General features: G+C 34.6%; 2 protein-coding genes across 2 annotated transcripts in view; one reads left to right on the top strand and one right to left on the bottom strand.

Moving 5' to 3' along the window:
• spg (dedicator of cytokinesis spg) overlaps positions 1–14,210 on the top strand; it is a 113,166-nt gene that overhangs the window by 15,916 nt on the left and 83,040 nt on the right. Inside the window, exons 2-4 of the mRNA XM_089591870.1 lie at positions 6,393–6,476; positions 6,615–6,808; positions 7,936–8,084. Of these exons, the coding sequence (XP_089447996.1) occupies positions 6,393–6,476; positions 6,615–6,808; positions 7,936–8,084 (427 nt within the window). The remainder of the gene's footprint in view (positions 1–6,392; positions 6,477–6,614; positions 6,809–7,935; positions 8,085–14,210) is intronic.
• LOC149374767 (innexin inx3-like) lies at positions 8,521–12,968 on the bottom strand. The gene is made up of 6 exons (XM_089592015.1): positions 12,912–12,968; positions 12,663–12,832; positions 11,084–11,263; positions 10,466–10,851; positions 9,590–9,982; positions 8,521–9,050 (listed from the first exon to the last, which is right to left on the bottom strand). The coding sequence occupies exons 3-6, from the start codon at positions 11,244–11,246 to the stop codon at positions 8,922–8,924; spliced, it is 1,071 nt and encodes a 356-aa protein (XP_089448141.1). The 5' UTR covers positions 11,247–11,263; positions 12,663–12,832; positions 12,912–12,968; the 3' UTR covers positions 8,521–8,921.

The raw sequence follows: 14,210 nt of genomic DNA, 5'->3' as shown, positions 1-14,210 counted from the left end.
TACACAACTTCCCCATTCACCCCCTGCATTTCTCCCTAACGACGTCAATTCCGCCCGAATCGAACTTGAATTACCTCGAGCCTATAAACGCCCCCTTGGTTCCCAGAACGGGCATCAGTGCCAAAACACTCGTACCGTTTCAAAACGAGCCGGATTTGCCAGCTGTAGACGCTACCGTAAGAAAAAAAAAAAAAAAAATAAAAAAAAAAAAATAAAAAAAACAACCTCTCCCCTCGCGAGTAAGTACACACACGCATGATTAATTAAATTCAATCAAGTCGGCCGGCAGCGGCGAGTCAAGTCCAGTGCATAATGTAGACGAAAGCCAAACCGGCCGCTTTCAGAGGAACAAAACGACGCGAACACTGCAGATACTGTATATAACTCCCGCACAATGGCACCACCACCACCACCATGCCATTGTATACCAAGATGCGTATATATATATATATACGTATATCTGTACAGTGGGTAATTTCTAGCGTGGAGTAAATATCGATTTCGGCTCGAGCGCGTCGTCGGCTCCGTGTATCTCTCTCTTCCCAGCACCCCTTATTTGTACGTACAAGCGAGGGGTGGTGCCAGTACGGGAAATAAAACTTGGTGCTCGAGGATAAGGTGCCGGCTCCTACCCGGTGTAATTTCCTCTCCCAGTCGTTTCCTTCTCCTACGCCGGTCTATACCTGTGGGGTTGACTGTTTTTGTTGGTGGATGTGTGGGTGCGGGGGTGTATTCTCGTGGACACGTGTTATGGTCAGTTTATGGTCACAGGTGGAGCGTGTGTCGAGGATAATGGGGTGTGTGTGCGTGTCGAACGAAATACAATATTCCGGACTCGGTGTCATAAAGACTTGTTTTATTGTGTAAATGGCATTTTGTATTTTGTCACTTTCGGCAAATGGACTTTGCGTACGAGTCTCGTGCTTGAAATTAAAAAAAGCTCACTTTTCCACCTACTTTGACTCGGTGCCGTCTACTACTTTTTTATGTTTATCATGTTCCATTTTCCTATGGCCCAAACGGGAGATTTCGTGGAGACCAACTGGTAAAATGCAAATGGCAAAATAGCAATGTAGTGGCAATCTACTTTCACGAGCACGTGTATTTTCATCTTGGACCCAAACTGATTTTTATCTAAAGAAACACACATTTGAAAACAACAAAGATTTAAAGTTTCAGACATAATACGTATATAAATGCTGAGATAGCATTCACATAAACATAAATAAACCGATATAGAGATAAAGAAATATATCAGTCGGCAATGAAAGCTGTAAGATTTGATACCTCGAAATCGTACTTTTGCAAGTGTATCTTAAAAATATATTTATACGCTTGATAAATGAAGCGCAAAGTAAGTAAGATGATAAAAGATAGTAAATCAGATAAAGACACATCAACTGAGACGTACGGACTATCACTTGAGACAAATCTAAAGAACGAGATAAATATGCGATCAGAACAGTATCGTAATACATGTGATTTGGGTGATTGGAAAAAAAAATCAACTTTAAGGTAAAGGAATAAGAATATAAATTAAAGATACATTCACAAAACTATTACTAATTACCATCTAACATGAAGAGGTAGATAGAATCACAGATACCTATATACTAAAAAATAAAAACACATATACGAATTGTGCACCAAAAGCTAATAGAATTTTAAAATCTTTTTTTTTTTTTTTTTTTTTTTTACTTGATTGTGCCAGTTCGCTTCAAGTGCAAATCCTCATTTGGACAATGCGAAATCAACAAGGTAAGATCTACTTCCCGATTTCGACGATTGTTTTTGTCTTCAGAGAAATCGCCCAAGATTTTACTGACCTTCCGTAAAGGTGTAGAAATGCAGTTGGTCTACTTTTAATGTCAAACGGCTTTTAGAGCTTATCCGGTTGTTTGGTGGCTTTTTTTTGTGGACACTGTTCTTAAAAGGCAAAAATCTCTTGTCGCTTGGCAGTCCACCAGCAACAGATAGGCGTATATTTCAATTAAACAGGACCCCGCAAATAAATTTTAAATTTCCTCAAAAAAAACTTTCACTGCTGAAACAATTTTTTAATGATTGAATCAACCCTTTTCAGTAAAAATTCAATTACTACTACTTTATTGTTTCTATGATTGAGTAATTGATTTTTGTAGCCATAGTCACCTGATTTGTATTTCAAAAAGGCAGAAACGTTGCTGTTTAAACAATGGCCCAATGCCTTAAAACCATGAATGTAGTATTTGCAAATAATTTGTGCAAAAAAAAAAAAAAAACAGTCTACTGTTTTCGTGTATCGAGGGAGGAGGAGCAATACCTCAGTGCCCCAAACGTATAAATAATCATGTAGAAAAGCCCAAGAGGGAATCGCTCCACCTCGAGTACAAAAATATATGTGTACGGCGTATCATAGCACATCTGAGATCCCACAAGTACGGGCATTGTCGGTTCATTGACACACTTATCTCGAGACTATGTCGTACAGAGCCGCAAGTGAACGAGTAGCAAGCGAGCCATTAGTGCCGCACGATAGCGTACATGCGCCCATTAGGTCTTTACCGCTGCTCTAGTGTTGTTGTTGGTACAAAGAAACCCGGGGGGGGGGGGGGAAGCTTATTTTTCGAAAAGAGACGAGGAAGAAAAAATTACCACTCGGTGGGCTTTTGTTGTACACACATATATATATATAGAAGAGGAGGAACAAGTGGGACGATAAGAAAAACACGTGCTTTGGCACGTTGTTGCCGCGCTCAAATGGTCACGTTAATTGTACGCTCTCGCAGCTACGTTATATCGCACACTATCGCTGAAGTAGAGCTTGCTCGGTATGATTAAACTTTTGCGCCTTGCGCGACGAGTTGGTAACTATAGGTATTTTTAATATATATATATATATATTTTTTTTTTGGGAGCTTTTTTGGCTCTACAGAGAATTTGTGTGACATAATGTTGTTTGCGACAAAATAACGCTGTAGGTGTTTTTTCTGCAAAGAACATAAGCATGTATTAGTGATGTCATGTGGTACGCTTGACTTATTCGACGTTAACGCGCATGTGCGCAGTCGTCGTTAATTATGTTTGTAAATGAGTCTTTTTCAGTTGTCTGAGCAGAAAAAAAAAAAGAAACGTCCGCTGTTAATGAATCACTTGTGAATATGGACGTCACAGTCGGTCCTATTTTCTTTTGGAAAGCGTTGGACGGTTTCAACTGAAACAAAGTCGAACGTACATTCCATAATAGAGATTCGCGATGAGCTTTTTTCCTTACCAGGAGCTCCGCACTCTGTAGTCCCAGTAGAAGCTGATTATTTCTCAAAGTGTTTCAAAAACTTTGCGTGGCTTCAAATGGCTTTCGATGACTTTGTTTTTAACAGTCTGCGATTGGAATTACAAGCATCGCTTGCGAAAACATCCAAAAATACCGATAGTGCCGATTCAATTTCACCTCAAAAGCTCTAGACTCGACAAATTCCTCGGCAATCCCATATGGGCAACACATCCGCCTGTCGGGTTTTTTCTCCCGCTGAACTCGATCCCATCGCGAATGACGAGAAATAGAACTTCTTTCTTCGCTCGTAATGTTTATCCGATCTGGAAAAGAAAAAAAAAAAAAAAAAAAAAAGATATGCGAGTGAAAATCGCTTACATTAACCAAATGTTGACCCTGGCGAGCCAGTCTCCCTATGTACGAGCAATCTAATTCAACAGCGACGTAATCTATTAAAACAAGACGGCCCCCTCATCGCTGCATACTTATTCGAGCATTTAACAAGAAACAGTCGTACGCCGACGTATTTAAGTATTACACGTGTGGAGGTATAAGAGGCTGCTGGGTCGGTGTGTGCGGTTGTATTTAAAAGCGATTCTTCAAATAATCATTACCTCTATAATGTATGTGATTGAAGAGAAAACTAAAATTTGGTTCTTGTACGCCCTATGAATTAAAAAAAAAAAAAAAAGAATAGTTGCTACATGAATGTAACGTACGTTTTCCAAACTATTTTTGAGTATGAAAAAACGGGTATTTCAAAAATTTGAAAGCTCTTTTCACAGCAAAATGTTTCAATAAAAGTTACGTTAAAAGAGCTTATGTGTGAATATTATAGAAATTAATTCACAGTATCAAATTTATCTAATAGACATGATGCATAATTTTCTCTGATTAAAATTATAATTAAAAAAGCGTTTCTATACAAACTCAAAGTTTCATGAGCATGAAATGTTTCAAATAAAAAACGAATGTCAACGTTGAAGTGACGTGTAATCATTGCGTTAATTTATCTGCATAATTAATGACTTTTTTTCAGCACTGCTCACATAATTATGTACATGCTTCCGTGTTGCGCGCAAAATACCATCATTAATCTTCATACATGTAAAATCCACGAAAAATCATCAGACGCGAAAGAACCTAAAACTGGTTACAAATATTTTAGGTGTAGTTTTGCTTCAGGTGTAATTATTGCCTTCAGCTTCATATGGTCAAATAAGTTTGTTTCGCGATAACTCTTTCCATTTGATCCGGAAAATTATTGTAACAAGATCAAAGTCATCGGAAATAAAAATTTTTTTTACTCTTTTGGTTGTAATTCGATGTGGGATGAAATGAGATCACTTGCTTGAAATGATAACCAAAAGCACCGATAAAAAGCTGCGGTTTGAGCTTTTGAGACTAAAGCTATGGGCTATTCAAATTAGGATTAAACGTGTGGTAATTTGATTGACGATTGAATGAGCTATACTTACTAGATTTTTACGTATTTCAAAACTGACGAATGAGGTTGAATCATCCGCAACTTTCAACTCCATCTTGGCACAACGTAAAGCTCTTGGTGGGAGCTTCCAATCAACGGATGGTCGAGCTTTCTTCTAAACTGAGTTACATCTACGATGCAACTTGAACATTATTCCCATATTTTTTTTCCCCATTAAGATGAAAAAGCACCCCTTAGGCCACACCAACTTTCATTCCTCGATCTGCCGATTTTTCGCAGATTCCGGCATGTACTCGAAGCAGTAGACAGGATGTGGTGTGTTCCGAGAGTCCAAGCGAAGCTGAGAGGAGAAAAAGGAGTGAGAGTGCACGTACGTACCACGTGTCCACATGCACATATATGATATGAGCTTGCGACGACGCTCTATGTGCGGTGGTTCCCATTTCATTGAGATGCATCTTGCGCGCCTACTCCTCTGTATACGCATACAATACCATATGAGAGAGAAAGAGAGAGAGAGAGAGCAGCAAAGTTATGGACTCCTGTGAGGGAGCGTTTGCACGTGTGCGCATATATTATATTATGTGCCGCATATATACGCCGGCCGGAAGTTCGTATTCCGTCGCGCTTCCGGTCTCTATGTACACTCTCGCTTCTGGGCCTTTTTAGTCTCTCGTCATCTCTCTTTCTCCCAGTCCATACATTGACTCCCTCTCTCTTTTTTTTCTTTCCATTTCTGTTCCTTTTGACGCGCGTATATAAGTACCTTCGTTCCGACACAATATCTCGAATGTGCAGGGTATCATCGACGACACTGAGCTGGTGACTTTTTTTTACCATATACGCAATTTGCGCACAGAATCCTCTGGGTTGAGGAGATACCTATTCTACCTTTCTTTTTGTTTAAATCACGTGGGTGGGATGATTATTAACAACCAGTCCAGTGCACAAACGATTTAATTTACGTGGGTATAAATCGAACATCAATGGGGTAGGGCCAACCATAGGTACATTGTGCTTGTAATAATATCCGCACGAGTGCGTTAACGATGAGTCGTTTATCACAAACTCCAATGCCTATGGAGCACTTGTGCGACCTTGTTAATGGAAAATTCAATTGTTGTTGTTTTTAGGCTAGCCATTTGAACTGTTGCTGTAAATTCATTCGTGAGTTTTAGGGTTGTGCTGATAACGATGTTTCCGGAGCCGAATACCAGCTTGGCTAGGTGTATGTTGCGTGTAGAATATAGATGATTGAAAATACGAAATTATTAATACTTTTAGTTGATAATCCATGTTAGCTATGCTGAAATTTTTTCTCGTTTATATACGTATGAATGTGTTTACATACTTTACAGTACCTGTAAATTTGAGTGCTGTGACCTAACTTTCATTAAAAAGTTTAAGGGGAATCATTATGAATACCAAATTAATTTATGGATGGACATGATTTATCTATGGTAAACTATATTATATGGTAAACTACATATATAGAAAATAAGCTTCATTTTGTCAAAATTAACATCAATACCCCGATATTTTTCGTCAGTAGTTTCTTTATATTATTTTTAGTATAAAATTAGAGTTGCGCTGTTGGGTACACCTATTTATAGTATCCTCTAAAGCCTAACATAAACATAGATTACCAAGTGATGATTAACATACAATTCTTTTCTTTTTTCTTTGTTGCAGCTATTTACAACTGGCGGGGCGACACGCGCTACGGTCTGCCTCTCGAAATTGGCGAGACCCTCCAGATCTTGGAAGAATGTGCGGGTATGTATATGATATTGTTTTCTGTTGATGTATGGCACGATTTGAATTAAATTATGTTGCTAAAACATTAAAAGAAACTAACACAGTATGTTTTCGAGTTGAAAAATTGTATATATAATTTTATTTATGCTTTTGCAGGATGGTACAGAGGCTTTTCGACGAAAAATCGCACTGTGAAGGGAATATTTCCGAATTCCTACGTACACTTAAAATCATGCAAAATCGAAAACGAAGGGCTGTTCGAGTCGGTCATACCTCTCGAGGATCCAGTCGTGCGAGAAGTCACACTAGTCTTGAGAGAATGGGGTGGCATTTGGAAGAAACTATACGTGGTTTGTTTTGCTTGGCATTATTTTTCATAGTATTATTGGGAAATAATTTTTGCCATGAGAAAACGAAAAAAATTATTATTGTGTCTCGATGAGTTGTCAGATACCCAAAGGAAAGACATAAAAAATAAAGGAAAGATATTTGATATCAATCATAACTGAGAAACAATCAATTACAATTCTCTTGAGAAAAATTAATCGTGACATGGCCGTGAATTTGACAATATTAAAATGACATCACGATTATCAGACCCATTTCTCAAGGATTTTCTTAAGCCGTCGATTTAGATTTAGCTTGTAACAAATCATGGTAAAGTGGAATAAATGACGAATTGTTTATTGATTAAAAATCAAATAAATTATCCAATACCAATAAAACAAAATAGTTTTTCCCTTCGAATTTATCGACTCGTTCAAAATGACAGTTATCGTAAAATTAAGAAAATCGTTAATTACTAAAAAGTGGATACACGTAATTTCGTTTTTACATAACTGGTTATGCTCAATGTGCTTTACATGATATAAATTGTCATGGCTACTTTTATCGTCACTTTTACTATTTAATAAGCATACACCTCACTATCAGAAGAAAATGTAATGTCACTTATTGTATTCATGCTTATTTTTGGTCTTTGTAGAATATACATACCAAATCTGACCTTTGCAACCTTAGGTACATTGCTCCTAATTATGGAAACCTTTTTTTTTTAATAATATAACTCTAGAAGTAAGCTCCATCATATAAATAAACAAGCGATGATTTTATTAACTTTTTTTTTTTAATAAAAATGTATGCAACATAGTGTAAAGAGACATTCAAAAATTATGTAAAATTTTATTTCATTTTAACTAATCCAAGAATATTTTTGGTCTCATTTTTCCTAGAGTATAAGAAAATTAAATAGCATTACTCTCGATTACATTTATATTGCAAAATTATTCCATTTTAATTTTTACTACGATCCACTAAACCTGTTCAACCAATTGCACGGCAAACAAAAATGCTTCAGTCATATGAAAATAAATATTTTAAAAAAGGGTTTATCGTTAATTTCAGCAGTAATTATACGCAATTGACTAAAATGTGTAAAAAAAAAAAGAAAAATTTATTTATTGCATATGCATTATAGGACCGGGAGACGTACAAGTTCAACACGCTGCGAAAGGTCATGTGCGAACTGCTGGAGTGGCGTCGACAGCTGCTCGCCGGCACGCTCACGACCGACCAGACGCGCGAGCTCAAGCTCCAGATTATCAACAAGGTCGACTGGGGAAATCGGTGAGTAATATCCTCCTTGAATTCAATGCGGCAAAACAATGCAATGCAAAATCATTGCTGTGAAAAAAAATGAGCATATCAGCTGTACGTGGCAGTGGAGTGCAATGAACTCCCGTTTTATTTTAACAAGTTTTTTTTCTTTTTGATCAATTTTTTTTTTTTTTTTTGGTCTATTTTGCTATTAGACATTTGTTTTTCATGATTACGTACGCAAATAAATTATGATTCAGTAGATTGCTGTTACTTTTGACGATTCATATAATTTAAATATATGGCACTGTTGGATGCATTTTTTATTTTTGTCGATTGGAAGAAATAAGTGCTCAAGTTTTTACATCCTAACATTATCAAAAAATTTTTTGGTACCCATCTTGGTACTGCGTTTTTTTAAAATATTTTATTTTGATATGTACAGAATGTATGCTAAATGGTGAATATTTGATATCTAAATTTAAGGATATTCATGAAAAAATACACTTTAAAATGAATTAATTTTACTTCGATTCGAAATTTTTTTGTAATTATTGATATTTCGTCACCATCGTAATGTTTTTACACCAGCCTACAGATCAAACTTAAAATGTACTTCATTCTACGGACAAAGTTAATGTAAGCTTCAAAACCATGATAGAGACTATAATATAACTCATTATTCATTACTATTTTAATGAGCATAATTTATCATATACATAATTTTGAGATATTACGTGACATTTAGATGAATTTACCGAACCTTTTTAACAATAGAAACATATAGTGAAGAAACACAAAAAAAGTGTATGAATTCTATTATGTGATTTTTCACCGTTTCGGGTGTAGTTGAAAAACATAGTTCTTCTAAGTTCTCATTGGTCTGAAGGTCGAAGCATTCGAATTGAACAAGTCGACCAAACTCTCCAACACCTCTTTGAAAACCGTTCTGTTGATGTTCTGGCTTAGCAGGTAGAGCAACAAAAAGTCACCAATCTGAAAGTTTACGATATGTTAATGTTATTAGGTTGATATTTGTCAACTTTTTTTTAAAAATAATGCTAGTATTTGAAGTGAATTCACTTTTCATACTTCAACCGAAAATGTACCCTCACTATTATTACATGTTTTTGATCGAATTGGTAAAAAAAAGTGTACGCATTGATGTGTATGAAAAATTTTCACTATCAGATCCGAGACTGTCTTTTCATATGCATTTTCGACGTAAGTGTATTATTTTTACTTTTAACATGCAAGTAACAGATAAATTGGTACGTTATTGATTTAATTGTAAGTGCAATTTATGATTAAACTAACATGTGTGTGATCGTACGTTTTGTCCAATAGTTGTTTACCCATTACTCTACAGGATCATCCACAAAAATAGACTATTATGATGACAAAATTTTTTCACTTTAGTATGACTCAAACATTTAAAATTGAAGTAAGAAATGTGATAAGCAATAGGATGGCATCGTGTTTTTTATTCGTGGATTGTTAGTAAAACGTAGATTCAGCTCAAAGAGCTGACTCACCTGAGTTTTCTTGACCAGAATATCGGTACCTATCTTTGAATTAAAGTTAAACAACCGATTGACCACGAGTTTACGACAAACAGGAAAAAGCACGATTGTCATGTAGATGAGGGCAAATCCAGACACGACAGCGAGTCCGAACAGCCAGAACCACAGGAATATGTAGATCTTCTCGTTCATAACATTGAGGGCCAAGACACACAGAGCATCGCGAGTCTCTGTTGTACCCGATGGACCGTAAGGGTGCAACTTGCATTTGGTCAAGTGCGGAAAGATCCTGATCATTGGATCGTCGCGTGTTTCTGGATCCTGATTTATAAACTGAAATACTTCTATGCCGTAGTTCAAGAAGCTGTTGCCCAGAAAACTGTCTATCATGAAGATGTTGGTTACCTTAAATACAACATATCAAAGTTGATGATTCTATTGTTTGAAGTTGAGTAAAAAGTTCTTAAATAATTATGATAATCGCGTAGCAATAAGACATTTTTTCTTTGCAAAATTTTAATGGTAACGACTGAAGATGCAACGTGTTCGATTAATATCCTTTTCTCATTTTTTTTTTCCATTCTCCATTGTACTTTTGTGTGTTGATTAAACCTAGGAAACACATTTGTTCCTGTATATGTACACGATGAAGAGTACAATATTAGGATAGAAAATTACCCGTACACTCATCCAGCTATTGAGAATCGAAAAGTACGAAACGTTAGCTAACTAGAGCCATGAAAAGTTATAATTTAGTTTTGGACATGTATTACTTCAGAATAATTCATTTACGAGTTTGTTACTTGTCAATGTTGCGAGAGAAATTAAACACTATCCCAGCTTTATGAAAAATTCATGATCAAACAAGTGAGTTGGCGTAAGACTTACCACGTTGACGAAGTTAAGAATGTGACAAAAAAAGTATACAGCCGCATAGGAATGGCGATCCCTCATAGTTTGGTAAATGTATTGTGCTAGCTGCTCCGTACGGGAGGCTCGATCAGCTTTCGAGTCCTTGGTAAAACCTCGTATACCCTCAGATATGGCTTGTATCTCCTTGCTCTCCCACTGTTTCCATATCCAGTGGGGCATGTAAAATAAGATACCCTGGAAGAAAAGCACGAATGGCACCCACTGGTAGTACGAATGGTACTTTTCGACTCCTTCGGTACCTAGTCCATCTTTAGTCGGTAGGGTGTACGTGGACGTGATCCAGCAGTAAAGAGTCATTATATGAGACACGCTGCTATCTGACAAACATGTCATAGGATGACCTGAAATAATAAGAAGAATACATATGAATTTTATCTAAATGACAGATGGTGACTACTTTTTACATAATTTTTTTTACAACCAATGCAGGATAACAATTGAAAAAAAGACTACAAAAGAAAACAACCTATTGTAGCTCACCTTAAAATTTTTGAGAACAAAAAACGGAAAATATTTTATTGTTCTCTTTACATTTAATGAGTAGAAGAAAAAGTAAGTAGCACTAATTCTTACCTATGAATGAGTAAGCTGTGACTAATGCGCTACCAAGTAAGAGGAAACCTGTGGTAGTTCTGTAGTGCAGCCTGAAGAATAGATCATCAATCGTGGCCTTTTCGGCTAATTGTCGTACTGTGAAGAAACCGGCGACAGCCGTGAAAATTCTCAAAACGCTCATCTTCAACGGCTTTGATACTGTAAAAAAATTGGTCAAGTAACTATGTGTCTAAATTTTCATTTGTATGCGTATTTTTATCCATAGACTTGGGCATTGGTAGTGTTTCAAAAAATGTCCATTTTTTGTTTGTTTTTGTTTTGTTTTCAATACATTCAAGTAAATCTATTTAAAAAAATTATGGGAAATAAAAAGTGTTTTAAATAAATTTATCAATTTTTGTGTTTTTAAATAAACTTATATTTAAGTACATTATGATAGACGATATAGTTGGTAAATAATAATAATAGTGCAAATTGGCATGTATAACGACAACTTTTTGTTTCAAATTTTGTGAGATTTTATTAAATGATTTTCACTAAGTAGGGGATGTCTCGCGTTTCAGCTTCTCTAGTGAGGATTACACACCTTTTATACAAAGTCTTCCTGTCAAATTGAACGGTTTGACGAGTACATATTATTATATTATTGACCCCATTTTACTTAGATGTATTTAAAACAAAAAAATTTGATAAGTGCAATAAATCTATTGGTCACATTCCAAGTTGAATGTGGTGCAACATTCCTCATAACTAAAAATTCTCGTGTTCATCAATAGATATACATGTGGGTGGTGGCCACGTAACCTTAGAAATTGTTTGTACATTAACATATTTTAGAATGCTCTTCCGGATTAATAAGTCATTCAGAGACTTATTTTATATGATAATAAATTGTACAAAATATTTACAAATACTTTTTTTTTGTTTTTAAACCTATCCGAATTCACTTGGGATTAATTTCGTGTAATTTTCAAGTTTTTTATTTAGAGACACTATGCCTCATTGATTGTTTTTCACTAGTTTATGATATTTTTGTCTGGATGGTGAAAATAATAATGACAAATCATAAATCTGTCGTAAAAGAAATAATTAATGAGTTTATTGGTTTTTTAAAAATTTATTTCACAGTATAATCATGCAATACACACTTCCTAAATTCGGTGTATAATGACGTTAATCTTGTTTTCCTTCCTTATTATTTAATTATACAAAAATCAATCAAGTCTTATAAATGTTAAGGAGTATTCATTCAAAAGTTATAGCAATTTCTAAGAATTTAATAATGGAATAAAACCATCCTTATAGTCAATAAAACTTATTTGCTTCAAAAAATCATAAATTATACATCACTTCTGATCTAAAAGTAATTTTTTTTTCCGTTGCACAAGAAAAAGAAATTCAATTTTTTGGATGGGAGTAGGTTTTTAATTGTATTCCTACAGTTTTTGCTAATTAAATTTCGTACACGGGAGCTTTATTACATGAAAATATTATATGAAAAAAAAGGCTTTTTGTGCCTGTGTCTATGAATATTAATAGTGAGTATGTATCTTTTATAATATAACCTTTTAGAGCATAAAAAAAATGAAGAACTTACCGAGTTTATAAAATATTTCCTTCGACCTTTTTTTTCGAGTTGAGCAATGAAAATCACACCATATCGAAACTAGATCAAGATGGGAGACATCTCTCGCGTCTCTCAGGAGATGAGCATACGTCCAAAGTTGCGTCTGAGACTGACAGTGGCCACTGCAATTCGTGTGTGAACTGAAATGAACGTAGTATAGGCGTAACGATTTTATTCTAACTACAATACGATTTTCGTATGCTACACGTATACTGATACTTGTTGTTGCGTTTGCTTCTTATCTACCCAATACTAACGGACGTCGTTCGGAAATTTACGAAATAACTTCGATAAAATGCCCATTAAACTATTTTAACTTATGAGATTCGAAAGTTAAAACGAACGCATCATTTCTGTTTCAGTTTGGTTGTGTGAGTAAATGAGTTAGAAATTTCTCTGACTATACCTACCTATTAATATTGATGAAACTTACGCAGAGAAATATCACAAAATGTTAATTATCGAGAGATTTCTGTACTGCATTGGTGCAGTGTATGAAAAAAAACTATGTGTCAGCATTCCAACAAATTTTTGTGATATCCATACAGATTTTTATGGTCTAAAAATTTTGTGTAGAAAATATTTTACTTTATAAAGAATTCTCATAGAAATAAATAACCTTCAAAATTTTTGGATAATCGGTACCATTTTAATTTGTTCATTTATTTATTTATTTGTCCATCAAGTTTTATACTTCACAAAATACGAACATTGGCACTATTAAAAAAATCTGATTCTCTAGTCAGAAATTTGTGCGTCATAATTTAAATTCTAATGCATGTTTTCTTGTAAAAGTTCGAACTAAAAAAGTTTCAAAACATAATGTTTTTCGTCCAAACATACGAAAGTAAAACATTTTTATCTAAACTTATTCGGGTGTAATTTTTTTTGGCCAAAGCTTAAAATATTTTTATTCGACAAATATTTCTTATCAGTTTGATGAAACCCTTATTTTGTAAAAAAATATTAACGTACTGATATTTTCTGAAGTTGTTAAATACGATTAGGTATCGAATGTCTTTGTCATGCTTTGTATGATAAAATAATCTGAATAAATTGAGGGAATTAGCCCCTGTCTCCTATTTTTGTCTAATATTTTATAACTTGTTTTAGTTAAAATATAATTGTATTCGGACTTACGTGAAAAATCTTCTGGTTGCTACTCAAAGTGGCACTTTAGTAAGCAGCTTGTATTTTTTCGATGAGAGAAGTTAGAGCATAAAAATATATTCATTACTGTTGCATCATTTTTACAAACATAAATTAATGGTCTTAAATGAGAATAATTATAATATTGCTTCAGAAAAATTTTAATTATGTTTAGCTAAGATTTTTGGAACTATTACAATGCATATTTATACATTTACATTTACAATAACTTTTTAATGCATAATTAGTATTTATAAAGTACAATGGTATATTTTAAATAAACTTGATTATAGATTTCAGTTCTTATAAATCCCACACAAATAGCTTCATTTGCTTATATACATATACAAGATTATGACTTTTTTTATA

The sequence above is a fragment of the Copidosoma floridanum genome, unplaced genomic scaffold (assembly GCF_036245765.1).
Source record: "Copidosoma floridanum isolate Cflo_tuat_1 unplaced genomic scaffold, Cflo_Japanese_pri ptg000014l, whole genome shotgun sequence".
NCBI classification, from domain to species: Eukaryota; Metazoa; Arthropoda; class Insecta; order Hymenoptera; family Encyrtidae; genus Copidosoma; species Copidosoma floridanum.
Note: the sequence above shows the minus strand (reverse complement) of the source record. Positions and strands in the feature narration are given on the sequence as shown.